The sequence below is a fragment of the Oncorhynchus mykiss genome, chromosome 6 (assembly GCF_013265735.2).
Source record: "Oncorhynchus mykiss isolate Arlee chromosome 6, USDA_OmykA_1.1, whole genome shotgun sequence".
Classification (NCBI taxonomy): domain Eukaryota; kingdom Metazoa; phylum Chordata; class Actinopteri; order Salmoniformes; family Salmonidae; genus Oncorhynchus; species Oncorhynchus mykiss.
The window spans coordinates 52,643,021-52,658,462 of record NC_048570.1 but is presented as its reverse complement, the minus strand read 5'-3'; the positions used below and the strand labels follow the sequence as shown (position 1 = coordinate 52,658,462).

General features: G+C 41.8%; 1 protein-coding gene across 2 annotated transcripts in view; it reads right to left on the bottom strand.

The window, feature by feature from the left end:
- Positions 1-12,817: 12,817 nt before the first annotated feature.
- The window catches only part of mapk8ip1b (mitogen-activated protein kinase 8 interacting protein 1b), a 121,290-nt gene continuing 118,665 nt past the window's right edge, over positions 12,818-15,442 (bottom strand). For both annotated transcript variants that reach the window (XM_021606791.2, XM_021606793.2), the window contains one exon: positions 12,818-13,023. In XM_021606791.2, the coding sequence (XP_021462466.1) occupies positions 12,951-13,023 (73 nt within the window). In that variant the 3' untranslated portion in view covers positions 12,818-12,950. The remainder of the gene's footprint in view (positions 13,024-15,442) is intronic.

Sequence of the window (15,442 nt, the reverse complement as noted above, 5' to 3'; positions counted from 1 at the left end):
TGGTAGCATTCACATTAATGTAGAAGTGTTCAGAAACATAAATAACTAAAAATGCAACCAAAACAAACTGCAAATGCATCCAATAAGTTTGTAGTCACAAGCTTGGTGTAGTCACCGAGTGCAAGGAATATTGGACCAAATACTGCATTTTTGACTACTGTAATACACTATAAGTGAATTTATCACTCATGACTTTTTGAAATAGGGGGGACTAGATACCGTATATAAAGTACTTTAATTTCTAAATGATAAAACATGCAGTGCCTTGCGAAAGTATTCGGCCCCCTTGAACTTTGCGACCTTTTGCCACATTTCAGGCTTCAAACATAAAGATATAAAACTGTATTTTTTTGTGAAGAATCAACAAGTGGGACACAATCATGAAGTGGAACGACATTTATTGGATATTTCAAACTTTTTTAACAAAATAAAAACTGAAAAATTGTGCGTGCAAAATTATTCAGACCCCTTAAGTTAATACTTTGTAGCGCCACCTTTTGCTGCGATTACAGCTGTAAGTCGCTTGGGGTATGTCTCTATCAGTTTTGCACATCGAGAGACTGAAATTATTTCCCATTCCTCCTTGCAAAACAGTTTGAGCTCAGTGAGGTTGGATGGAGAGCATTTGTGAACAGCAGTTTTCAGTTCTTTCCACAGATTCTCGATTGGATTCAGGTCTGGACTTTGACTTGGCCATTCTAACACCTGGATATGTTTATTTTTGAACCATTCCATTGTAGATTTTGCTTTATGTTTTGGATCATTGTCTTGTTGGAAGACAAATCTCCGTCCCAGTCTCAGGTCTTTTGCAGACTCCATCAGGTTTTCTTCCAGAATGGTCCTGTATTTGGCTCCATCCATCTTCCCATCAATTTTAACCATCTTCCCTGTCCCTGCTGAAGAAAAGCAAGCCCAAACCATGATGCTGCCACCACCATGTTTGACAGTGGGGATGGTGTGTTCAGCTGTGTTGCTTTTTGTATCCAAATCCGGCTTTAAACTTCTTCACAACAGTATCTCGGACCTGCCTGGTGTGTTCCTTGTTCTTCATGATGCTCTCTGCGCTTTTAAAGGACCTCTGAGACTATCACAGTGCAGGTGCATTTATACGGAGACTTGATTACACACAGGTGGATTGTATTTAGTCATTTAGGTCAACATTGGATCATTCAGAGATCCTCACTGAACTTCTGGAGAGAGTTTGCTGCACTGAAAGTAAAGGGGCTGAATAATTTTGCACGCCCAATTTTTCAGTTTTTGATTTGTTAAAAAAGTTTTAAATATCCAATAAATGTCGTTCCACTTCATGATTGTGTCCCATTTGTTGTTGATTCTTCACAAAAAAATACAGTTTTATATCTTTATGTTTGAAGCCTGAAATGTGGCAAAAGGTCGCAAAGTTCAAGGGGGCCGAATACTTTCGCAAGGCACTGTATGTATGAAAATACCCTCAAATAAAACATTTGATGTCAAATCTTATATGCTGGAGTATAGAGACAAATAAAAAAATGTAACTTCACTGTCCAAATACATACAGTATGGCGGTGAATGTATATTGTTCCCAGTTTAAATAAAAAATATATATACATTTCATGAGGAGGCGGAAAACCGAGTCGAAATCAGCGATTACAGTCTCTTTTTATGCCATGAAGCTCGTTGATTGGCCAGTGAGTCACCAAGCCCTCGCTACACCTCCAACATATTAATTAATCAAAACACCAGCCCTTTTTCACCACCGCCAGTTATTGCTCCCTTTATTCCAGCTGTGCAAACTGAAAAATATTTCTGAAATGCCCTATGGCTTATAGTGCCACAGAACAGTGCTAAGTTTGACCTCTTTGTATTTATCATGGATGCCAAGGCAGCAGCACCTCTTCCTAGGTTACAGCTAAATTAAGGCAGTTATACATTTTAAAAACATTACAATACATTCATAACGGATTTCACAATGGGTGCCCTCAGGTCCCTACTCCACTACCACATATCTACAAGACAAAATCCATGTGTATGTGTGTATAGTGCGTATGTTATTATGTGTGTGTATGCATGTGTCTGTGCCTATATTTGTGTTGTTTCACAGTCTCCACTGTTCCATAAGGTCTATTTATCTGTTTTTTAAATCTAATGACTGCTTTCATCAGTTACTTGATGTGGAATAGAATCCCATGTAGTCATGGCTCTATGTAGTACTGTGCACCTCCCATAGTCTGTTCTGGACTTGGGGACTGTGAAGAGACCTCTGGTGACATGTCTTGTGGGGTATGCATGGGTATCCGAGCTGGGTGTGCATGGGTGTCCGAGTAGTTCAAACAGACAGCTTGTTGCATTCAACACCTCTCACAATTACAAGTAGTAATGAAGTCAATATCTCCTCCTCTATGAGCCAGCAGAGATTGACATGCATATTATTAATGTTTGCTCTAATGTTTGCTCTATGTGCCGTGCTGCCCTGTTCTGAGCCAATTCCAATATTCCTAAGTCCCTGTTTGTGGCACCTGACCACACGACTGAACAGTAGTCCAGGTGCGACAAAACTAGGGCCTGTAGCACCTTCCTTGTTGATTGTGCTGTTAAGAAGGTAGAGTAACACTTTATTATGAACAGACTTCTCCCCATCTTAGCTACTGTTGTATCCATATGTTTTGACCATGGCAGTTTACAGTTCTGGGTTACTCCAAGCAGTTTAGTCACCTCAAACATTATGTTTGATTTGTTAAAATATATCCCTAAATGGAAGAAAATACTTAGTGCAGTTACCCATGCATTCCAACGATCGTTCTGACAATACTGAAACATTAACTTTCTGTTGACCATAACTGTACCATGTCCTAATAATTACCCAAAACAACTCGTTTTTTCGTGTAGCAAGTTTCTAGTATTTTGGGGTAGCTGTTTTTTGGTTGTCTTTGGTATTTTGGGGATTGTTTTGGGGTAATTGGTAAGCTAAGCTATAGAGTAGAGCACAGTTATAATAATGACAAGACACCACAGATGCTGCATTGAACATTTTAAATAAATATTACAATTCACACTTAAAAATAAATTGAAAATAATTTAAATTACTACAGTAAGAATTGGTACAGTGTAACATTTGTAATTACAATATATTTATGTATATATGGCATATCTGTACACTTTTTATAACCTTTACTTGGTTTCCTCATAGTGGCCAGAATGACTGTTTGGGGACTGAAAATAGAAGTAGTCTCGGAGAATGTCGTAAAAATCAAGCATGATTCAATCAGATTCCCCTTAACCTGCAATAACCGACAGACTGCATTGCATATAATTGTTTTTGTTTAGGCGATGTTACAGGTGTTCTGCGTTGGAGCTGTCAAATGGTGAATGGCTGCTCTTGAGGTCATTGTCACACCAGTCCCACCTGTGTTAGAAGTTCCGAATGTGAAAGTGTAGGCTATATAAAATAATACAGATGTATATCAGCCTAATCAAGGTGTACATTACAACACACAACACAAAAAAACAATGATATGCTATGCAATTGTCATTTATCATGGTTTAAGGCAGATCTGATCTGAATTTTGGCCTTTGTTTCTTGGCTCAGAAGAAAAATAGGAATGGTGAAGATAAAATGTAAACTTGTGACTTGGAAATACATGTCACTATTCATAGGAAGATGCTTGACAGGTGGTAGAATGAATGTGGTTTCATATCCCATGCTTTCATAAGTTAGAGACCCATTTTACAAGCATTCCTTCTCACAATGTTTTACATGTTCAGTTAATTACAGTTCTTATAAACAATACATTGTGCTACAAGTTCTTGTTAGAATGTGATTCTGTGGCAGCCACATTAGAAATCACTGTGTCAGAAAGCCACACAATACAATTATTTGCCCTTTTCCCTAATCCCTGCTCCTTCTGTGATGGCAAATCTGAAGACTGGAAAGGTGTAGGCAATAGGGGGATGGCTCCACCTAGCCTTCCAGTGAACTTAAGGTATAAAAAACACCTCTGGTTCCATCAGAATCTACAAGCATCAAATGGGTATGAGCAATTGGTTGATTTCAGACCAAGCCATTGTTTCCAGGCACAAACCTCTGGCCAGGAATTGGCCATTTCAATTCCTATCTTATGTTGATCCTTGATCTAGTCTTACTTTATTATTTTCTTACCATCTCAACACACATGATATCTCCTCCACAAAAACAGCCTTTTTTTCAACCTCTCCTATCAACACACATTGTGGTAAATCTAAATGACATAGCAGTTACAACAGTGATCCTTCATAGATACCACTCTCCCCCTGCCTTGTAATTCCTAGTCAGGCACTACCTTTAAATCTCCCATCATGCATTTCCTACACACTTCACCTTTCATGTCCTTTTTGTGAGGGTCAGAGATAATTCCCTTTTATGTTACCAGGGTAACAGATCAAATAAAATAAAATCTAGTTATATAGCCCTTTGTACATCAGCTGATATCTCAAAGTGCTGTACAGAAACCCAGCCTAAAACCCCAAACAGCAAGAAATGCAGGTGTTGAAGCACATTGGCTAGGAAAAACTACCTAGAAAGGCCAAAACCTAGGAAGAAACCTAGAGAGGAACCAGGCTATGATGGGTGGCCAGTCCTCTTCTGGCTGTGCCGGGTGGAGATTATAGCAGAACATGGCCAAGATGTTCAAATGTTCATAAATGACCAGCATGGTCAAATAATAATAATCACAGTAGTTGTCGAGGGTGCAGCAAGTCAGCACCTCAAGAGTAAATGTCAGTTGGCTTTTCATAGCCGATCATTAATGTAGTATCTGGGATCTACATCTGTTTAGATTAGTTACTATGCTGTTACTAAGCAGTAATGTATTACAGCAGTGTTACCTTACTACACCTAATAGGAAATGCACATGCGCACTAGGATGCCGGGAACTGTAGAGCACGAAGGGTTTTGACTAAACAAAAACTAACTGTACTCCCGTCTCCTGCCTGGTCATTTCTCCACAACACAAATATTACAGTGGCGACGAGGTGATTAAACTACATAAACGGACATTGCTTGAAGGGAAGAATGTTGCGTGAGTAATGAAACTCAAAATAATTATGTAATTCGTCAGTTATTTTTTATTTTCTTTCGCCAGTAGAGAAGGCTAAGCACTGCTAGTCGGTACAGTATTCAGGAGCTGCCAAGTAGCAAGACTACTGAAGTCCAGAATAGCGACACTGCCCTCTGGTGGTTAAATAAAAAAAACTGTCATTGAACCCATTGAAATTAGGGGAAGGAGTGGACGCTACTGCTTGTCATTGTTAAAGGAGAAAAATCTGCCTTGCTAGGCAGAACATGGCTACAAAAGATCAAGTTGAACTGGGGAGAAATCTTCAGTATGAGAAATGACAAACCAGTGAGTCAGGCTAACATGGCTAACATGCTGGAGAAGCACACAGAACTTTTCAAAGTCCTGTCCTACGGTGAAATACAAGACTTCACAGCAAAAGTCTGAGTGCAAGAAGGAACCAAGCCTATCTTTCACAACCACGTCCAGTTCCTTATGCTCTTAAGGAAGCAGTAGAGAAGGAACTGGACCGCCTACAGAAGAATAACATAATCACGAAAGTAGCGAGGAGCGACTCGGCCGCTCAGATTGTTGTAGTCCCAAAGAAAGACAAGACCGTCAGAATGTGCGGTGACTACAAGGTCACAGTAAATCGCTGCATACTACCAGAGGAATATCCACTAACAAACGCTGAAGATCTGTTTGCCACTCTAGCTGGTGGGAAGGTTTTCAGTAAGCTGGACCTGGCATTCGCTTATCAGCAACTGAAGCTGGATCCGGAGTCAGAACAGTGTCTGACCATCAATACACACAAGGGACTATTCAGATTCAATCGCTTGGCCAATGGAATCTCGACAGCTCCAGCGATATTCCAACATTCAATGGATCAGATCTTGGACGGTATAGACAATGTTGTGTGCTTCATGGACGACATCCTAGTGTCAGCACCAACCATTGGAGAGCACCTTGTAGTGCTGGACAAAGTGATGTCAAGACTGGAGAAATACGGGAGTGAGAATGAAACGCAGCAAGTGTGAGTTCCTTCAGGACTCAGTGGAGTATCTCGGATACAAGATTGATGCACAAGGCCTGCACCCAACCAACAGCAAGGTGGAAGCAATCGTGAACACACCAGCACCCACAAATATCTCAGAGCTGAGGTCATTTTTTGGGCTCCTGAACTATTACGGAAAGTTTGTGGCAAACTTGTCCACATTGTTGCATCCGCTTCACCAACTGCTGCAGGCCGATACAAAGTGGAATTGGTCCCCACAATGCGAAGAAGCATTCAAGACTTGCAAACAGTGTCTGCTAAAGAGCAAGTGGCTTGCCCACTACAACACAGAGATGAAGCTGAGACTCGCGTGTGATGCATCTCCATACGGATTAGGAGCCGCCATCTCACATGTTCTACCGTCAGGTGAAGAACACCCTATTGCATTTGCATCACAGACGCTGTCACCAAGTGAGAAAAATTATGCTCAAATTGAGAAGGAAGCCCTGAGCATAATATTCGGAGTGAAGAAGTTTCACAAATACCTCGACGGAAGGAAGCTCCAACTGCTGACAGATCACAAGCCTCTGTTGGCCATCCTTGGACCAAAATCAGCTATACCAACCCTTGCTGCACTTCGAATGCAAAGTTGGGCTCTGATATTGTTAGCCTACGACTACGAGATTGAGTACAGACGATCCAGTGATCACGCAAATGGCGATGCACTATCAAAACTACCGTGCAATATTGACTCCGACAGTGAAGATAGAGCAGTCTTCCAGATCTCTCTCATTGACGAACTACCCATATCTGCTTCAGACATAGCAGAGGAAACAAGGAAAGACCCAGTGCTTTCCAAAGTCTTGGACTTAACATTAGGCGGTTGGCCAACCTTGACAAATGACGATAACCTTCGTCCATTCATCGACAAGAAAGACCAGTTGTCCACTGATCAAGGATGTGTTCTGTGGGGATCAAGGGTGGTGGTACCGCACAAATTCCAGAGGAGACTGCTATCTGACCTGCATGAGGGACATCCAGGGATCACTCGAATGAAAGCACTTGCTCGCAGTTGTTGTCGTCGATGTCCATTCCAAGTGGATGGAAGTGTTCCCTACTCAACTGACCACAGCTGAGAAGACCATCAATCTTCTCAGATACCTGTTCGCATCCTTTGGACAAGTCAACGAGCTCGTATCGGACAATGGCCCTCCTTTCACATCAAACAATTTTGAAATGTTTCTCAAGAACAACGGAGTAAGGCACATCCTGTCACCACCTTACCATCCGGCATCAAACGGAGCAGCGGAGAGAAGGCCTGGACTAGTCTCGAGGTTCAGTCTGTGCCCACCCACCAAAGGCTTCCCCAGTTCCTGTTTACTTACCGTAACACACCACACACAGTAACGGAATGTACACCAGCTGAACTGTTTCTGAAACGCCAACCACGTACCCGCCTGACAATGTTGAAACCAGACTTGTCAAGCACTGTGGCAAAGCACCAGCTACAGCAGAAGAAAGCTCATGACAGACACTCAAAGACTGTCATAGAATTCAAAGAGGGAGAGAGGGTGATGGTACGTGATTTCAGACACACCAAGCGCCTGTGGAACTCAGGTGTGATCTTGCAACGCAGAGGACCTTTGACTTACCAAGTCCAAATTGGTCATCGCCAGGTCAACGTTCATGTGGATCATCTGCTATGGTCCAACGTCCCAGCAGAGACATGCCGAGAGAACAAGAACAATAACAACCCCTAGGACTATTCTCCTGACTGTGGACGTACGGGAGAGACAGAGCCTGACCTTCCACCTGAACCTGGCCCACCACCGGAAGCCCAGGAGGAGTGGAGATATCCTATTCGACAGCGAAGGGCACCTCAAAAGCTTGACCTGTGAGTTGAGCTGGTTAAGGAGGTAACAGACAGTAAAACAAACAAACACTTTAATATGTCCTAGATAAAAGGAAAGAAAATTACATTACCTGGGTTAGTTATTAGGACACAAACTCCATCTTCGGGGCAGAATAATCCCCTGGATTTGTGCTGGGCTCTGAAAAGTATGTTTCAACACAGTAGTTGATTTTTTTTTAAGAATGCATTGTTCAGATATTGTATTAGTAGTTCCCTAACATATTTACCTTGTTCTCTGGGAGGTAAACAATATGGGGGAGGGGTGTAGTATCTGGGATCTACATCTGTTTAGGTTAGTTACCATGCTGTTACTAAGCAGTAATTTATTACGGCAGTGTTACGTTACTACACCTAATAGGAAATGCACATGCGCACTAGGGTGCCGGGAACTGTAGAGCATGAGGGGTTTTGACTAAACGAAAACTAACTGTACTCCCGTCTCCTGCCTGGTCATTTCTCCACAACACAAATATTACAATTAAAAGTATCTCTACCACTCCTGCTGTCTCTACAGCTTGAGTAAGCATCCTTATCCTATACCCAGTTATCTGAATGGCAACCTAATCTGAACTCTCAATATGAACTCTCATTTCATGTTGAAACTGAGCATGAGAAGAACTATGAGGCAGTCCACAGTGACCCTTCCTGCAAATTAGAAGACTAAAACTACCTTAAAAGCAAGCCAAAGCGGTTGACTGGAAACTCTGTCGTCCATCTCCTTGTTCCTGGTAATATAATTACAATACTGTAATTCAATTAAGGAGTGTACCCTTAATGATTTAACAAGAATCAGTCTTCCCACAAATCAAATAATATCTAGGGTCATGTTCAGCACAAACAAACGGAAGCATTTTCAAACAGAAAACAGTGTGAGCGCTTTTATTGGTAGGAACCTCTGTTTTAAAAGTTTGCTCTTGATTCCTTAATGTGAATATATTTGAGGGTTCTGACAGTGTACCAGAGAGAACACAAAAGGCTTTGCAGCATGTTAAAGACACTATTCCTGGTTAACAGTGTGACCCTAATGCTTACTTGTTTTTGGTGTAGGGGGAACAAACACATGGAAAATAAGTAACAGTGTGAGCCACTGATAATTTGGCAGATAATTTGTCATCCCCTTAATTGCAAAGGATAGGGTGGGGTAATCTGATTTTAGATCGTTAGTTACCTTAGACCACAGGACTCTCCAGTGAGGCCTTATCACCCTCTCCAAACACACTGCACCATTAGCTCATGGATAATCACTGTTTTCCTCACACAATGTATCACACCAACATTCGAGATTCCATAGAATTAGGGATTAGAATACTCAAATACTAGTAATTTAACAAGATCTTTATTCATTTATTGATTTATTTTCCCTGACCTCCATTTGCTGTTACCTTAGCGACTATTGGTCGTTTTTCAGTTCACCAAGTCCACAAAGCCCAGTGTTCTATCTGGGATTCAAGCTCTAAATCCACAAAGATTAGTCTTAGAATTCTCCAGTTCAGGGGCCTCATTTATAAAACTGTGCGGATGATTCACATCAAAAGGTGGCGTACGGAGAAACACAGAAAGTGCTTATGCGCAAAAATATTCAGATTTATACCACAATGCGCATGCACGACCCACACCTGTTTCCCTGTATATATCACGATCAACTCGAAATTTGGCACACGTGAGCGAGCATCTTGTCCCACCCTTTTAACGCCCATGGTTGCCTATAAATAGTCAGTGAAACGTTCCTAATTAATATTCATCCATACTGACTGCATGACAACATTGACAACAAATCCTGACAGAAAGGCTAAAAAAATTAATTTCATCCAGTGTGAAATGGAAGTTCTTGTAGGGGAGGTTGAAGCAAGAAAAAATATATTGTTTGGTGGACACAGTGTGGGAATTACAAATGCCAAAAAGGCGTTAGAGTGGCAGCATATGGCAGATGCTGTGAATGCTGCTGTCTCAGAAGGTCGGGCTTTCTCAGAAATAAAAAAATAAGTGGTCAGACATAAAAGTGGAGGCCAATCCCCTTGCTCCTTGATGAGCGACTTGCCAGTATTATAGGGATATCCCTCCTGAGTGGAGTAGTGACGGAGGGGGACACGGACATGCAAGACGCACCGGATTATCCAGGTACAGTGGGGCAAAAAAGTATTTAGTCAGCCACCAATTGTGCAAGTTCCCCCACTTAAAAAGATGAGAGAGGCCTGTAATTTCCATCATAGGTACACTTCAACTATGACAGACAAAATGAGGAAGAAAAATCCAGAAAATCACATTGTAGGATTTTTAATGAATTTATTTGCAAATAATGTGGAAAATAAGTATTTGGTCACCTACAAACAAGCAAGATTTCTGGATCTCACAGACCTGTAACTTCTTCTTTAAGAGGCTCCTCTGTCCTCCACTCGTTACCTGTATTAATGGCACCTGTTTGAACTTGTTATCAGTATAAAAGACACCTGTCCACAATCTCAAACAGTCACACTCCAAACTCCACTATGGCCAAGACCAAAGAGCTGTCAAAGGACACCAGAAACAAAATTGTAGACCTGCACCAGGCTGGGAAGACTGAATCTGCAATAGGGGGACCTAGTGAATGACCTGCAGAGAGCTGGGACCAAAGTAACAAAGCCTACCATCAGTAACACACTACGCCGCCAGGGACTCAAATCCTGCAGTGCCAGACGTGTCCCCCTGCTTAGTCCAGTACATGTCCAGGCCCGTCTGAAGTTTGCTAGAGAGCATTTGGATGATCCAGAAGAAGATTGGGAGAATGTCATATGGTCAGATGAAACCAAAATATAACTTTTTGGTAAAAACTCAACTCGTCGTGTTTGGAGGACAAAGAATGCTGAGTTGCATCCAAAGAACACCATACCTACTGTGAAGCACGGGGGTGGAAACATCATGCTTTGGGGCTGTTTTTCTGCAAAGGGACCAGGACGACTGATCCATGTAAAGGAAAGAATGAATTGGGCCATGTATCGTGAGATTTTGAGTGAAAACCTCCTTCCATCAGCAAGGGCAATGAAGATGAAACGTGGCTGGGTCTTTCAGCATGACAATGATCCCAAACACACCGCCCGGGCCACGAAGGAGTGGCTTCGTAAGAAGCATTTCAAGGTCCTGGAGTGGCCTATCTAGTCTCCAGATCTCAACCCCATAGAAAATCTTTGGAGGGAGTTGAAAGTCTGTGTTGCCCAGCAACAGCCCCAAAACATCACTGCTCTAGAGGAGATCTGCATGGAGGAATGGGCCAAAATACCAGCAACAGTGTGTGAAAACCTTGTGAAGACTTACAGAAAACTTTTGACCTCTGTCATTGCCAACAAAGGGTATATAACAAAGTATTGAGATACACTTTTATTATTGACCAAATACTTATTTTCCACCATAATTTGCAAATAAAGTCATTAAAAATCCTACAATGTGATTTTCTGGATTTTTTTCCCTCATTTTGTCTGTCATAGTTGAAGTGTACCTATGATGAAAATTACAGGCCTCTCTCATCTTTTTAAGTGGGAGAACTTGCACAATTGGTGGCTGACTAAATACTTTTTTGCCCCACTGTATGTAAATATTATTCCCTCGTTTGAAAAGAGTAAACCAAAATGCATTCAAGTTGTGTTTAAACATTTATTTACACAAACAATTGTGACATATTCAATTGTTTTTAGTCGCCGTTTGTCCCTGTGGGGTCGGTGGAGCTACAGCTGAGCATGAGCTGAGTGCGCCCAGCCTCCACTGTACCTTATGCGTCACAACCCTCCAGTGCCCATTTCCTCACAGATGATGCAGTCCTGCAAACGCGAAGAGACACCATCGACGCTATTAACGATGTTGCCAAGGAGTTGATGTGGGACAGGCACGGCTTGGTTTCTGCGGGTGCTTCTCTGTAAAGCTGGGCCTACTACAGCACAGAGATCCAAGAGAACAGCTCTCGGTAATCGGAACCGGCTAATAAGCCACTCTTCATCATTTTCCAGTAAATCTGTCTGGTCTCTGAAAGTTCGCTCTCTCCGAATTCTTCCATTTGTCAAATCTTCCAACAGTGCCAAAGCAGCCATTGTGAGTCATTAACCATTGTAATTGCATGCCTTTTTATACCCACCCATTTGATTGTCAAAGCCACCCAATTGTGTAACACCTTTAGGTGTGGTAATTACCCTGATTGTAACTGACAATGACAGGGCCATTATCACATTGACAGTTCTGTGCAACGAACATATGAAACTGTGCACTGGTATCTACCCGACTGAGGCATTGAAAACGGCATCAGTTTAAACGTAATTTGTCCTACTGTTCACCTTATTATTTAATAGAATACATTTCATAACATGCAAGTATTGTTTAATAATTACAGATCCAATTAAATATGATTCCCGATTAAACTGTACAACATATTTGAGGGGTTATTTTGCAAAAACAGATATCTCTATTTGTATTTATTATCCTAAATCATGTTTTTTGTGTGTACTCCAGGGAACTCTTCATATATAACACGTGGGAGGTAATATTTCAATTTATTTTACACAATGGTATCAATTTCAAAGCATTTCTCGAGTTTCTGCCATCGGAGTCACAGTTTTTCATTTCTCCAGTTTATGTGCATACGTATGTGTCAAAGTGTCCATGGAGAACCGCTCATTCTCCCGTTTTTTAGAAATCCCAAAGTTTGCTTAGAAAGTGGTGTACGCCTTATTTTGTGCCTACGCAACGTTTATAAATGAGGCCCATGGTCACTATGATCTGAGCATTGTGCTTGAGTGGCACATTAACTTCCTCATCAGTGACTCCATTTTATATATTTTGGGACCCCCTCTTCAATATCTCCACTATGTTTCGATCAATTACTTGTTCAATCTTCATACTGTTTAAAATCTTTGGACAAACGTTAGACACCAGTACCTCTCCTTCTTTCTCTCTCTCCTTCATCTTTTTGTCAAATTTATTAGTTCACATTTGTTAGAATTGTTTTCTCTGTCATGCAACATTATGTTATGATACACTGTAATGTACAGGGTTGTGGTGGAAGGCGGGGTGGGTGCTATTCCAGGTAAATATCCTCTGTCGGACAGGAGCAATCTACAAATTCCTTATAGTACAACTGGAAGGCTTTCCTGTAGAAGAGACAAGAGGGGAGAAAAGATCCGGGGGGTAGTTAATAAAAAATAACAAATAAAGGTTATTCAATCACTCAGTTCCTTACCTGACAGGTATGACAACTCTCTACAGAAACATACAGTTTATTAGGTTCACCCATCTAGTACCGGGTCGGAGCCCCTTTACCTCCAGAACAGCCTTAATTCTTTGAGACATGGAAACATTGCTCAATTGGTATCAATGGACCTAGCTTGTGCCACGAAAACATTCCACACACCATTGTACCACTGCTACCAGCCTGTACCGTTGACACCAGGCAGGCCATGGACTCATGCTGCTTATGCCAAATCCTGACTGCCATCAGCATGATGCAACAGGAACCGGGATTCATTGCACCAGGTGATGTTTTTCCATTCCTCAATTGTCCAGTGTTGGTGATCGCGTGTGCTCTTGTTTTTAGCTGTTAGGATTGGAACCCGATAGGGTATGGTTGTATGCTGCAATAACCCATCCGTGACAAGGACTGACAACTTGTGCGTACCGAGATGCCGTTCTGCACACCACTCTTGTACTGCACCGTTATATGCCTGTGGCCCTCCTGTTAGCGTGCACGATTCTTGCCATTCTCCTTCAACCTCTCTCATCAATGAGCAGTTTTCGCCCATAGCACTGCCACTCACTGGGTGTTTTATCTTTGTCACACCATTCTCAGTAAAGCATAGACACTGTTGTGTGTGAAAAGCCCAGGAGGCCCGCAGTTTTTGAGATACTGGAACCGGCGCGCCTGGCACCGACGATCATCCCACACTCAAAGTAGCTTAGGTCACTCGTTTTTCCCATTCTAACATTCAATTGAACAGTAACTGAATGACTCAATGCCTGTCTGCCTGCTTTATAAAGTAAGCCATGTGACTCACTGTCTAGGTGCGAACCATTTTCGTGAACGGGGTGGTGTACCTAATAAACTGGCCTCTGAGTGTACTGGGCCAATTGCAACCAACAGGCAGAATTTAGCTCTGGATTTCTTAAAACACTACTAACAGGAGATTACATGAATCTGCGTGTTAAAACACTTACTTGCAACCAAAAACACTATGATAAACTAGCAGATCAGTTGACATGATGTTGTTACTGTTTCAGTTAGATGCCAGACAGTTGCGTTTAGGTTCTCTACTCTTGGCCCAATGAAATATCAGGAACATTGAAAATAGGAAGGCTGGTAATTAATAACAAACACTTATTGTTAGAATATAGACCCAATGAATTTTAAGAAACTTGAGTACAGTAAACTCGAGCAGCGTATAGTTCAGGAAAGTAGAGTATAGTTCAGTAGAGTACAGTAGAGTATAGTTCAGTACAGTAGAATACAGTACTGTACTGAAGTGAACTATACTGTACTGAACTCTACTTTCCTGTACTGAACTATACTTGAGCTTACTGTACAGTAGAGTACGGTAGTGTATAGTTCAGTACATTAGAGTACAGTGCAATATAGTTCAGTACATTAGAGTACAGTAGAGTACTGCACTGAACTCTACTATCCTGAACTCTTCTCTACTTTCCTGTACTGTACTATACTCTACTCGTGTTTGCTGTACAGTAGAGTACAGTATGCTATAGTACAGTAGAGTACAGGCTGTACTGAACTCTGCCTTTAAATCAAATTGTATTTTTCACATGCTCTGAATACAGCAGGTGCAGACTTTACTGTGAAAAAATCGAATAAATACTAACAATAAATAACAATAACGAGGCATACCGGTACCAAGTCAATGTGCAGGAGTATGAGGTAGTTGAGGTAATATGTACATGTATGTAGAGGTAAAAGTGACTAGGCAATCAGGAAACATAATGAACAGAGTAGCAGCAGTGTATGTGAAGACTGTGAAAGTGTGTGCATGTGTGAGTGTACAGTATGTGTTTGTTAGACTATAAGTGTAAGTATGTTAGGGTAGAGTCCAGTGAGTGTGCATAAAGTCAGTGCAAGAGAGGGTCAATGCAAATAGTCTGGGTAGCCATTTGATTAACTGTTCAGCAGTCTTATGGCTTGGGGGTGGAAGCTGTTCAGGAGCCTTTTGGGCCCAAACATGGCTCCCCGGTACCACTTGCCGTGTGGTAGCAGAGTGAACAGTCTATGGCTTGGGTGGCTGAGGTTTTTGACAATTTTATTTTAGGATAGGAGGGAACTCGGCCCCAGTGACGTACACCAACACCATAGTGCACTCCAAGATCATCACTAAGCTCACTAACACCTTTGCCACGCTGATCCTCAACACAGGGGCCCCATAGGGGTGCGTCCTCCGCAGCCTCCATCCACATCAACGAGCCACAGTGGAGAGGTTCAAAAGCTACAAGTTCCTCAGTGTGCACATCACTGAGGACCTGAAATGATCCAACCACACCGACAGTATATGTAAGTCATTTCAGTTTTTATTT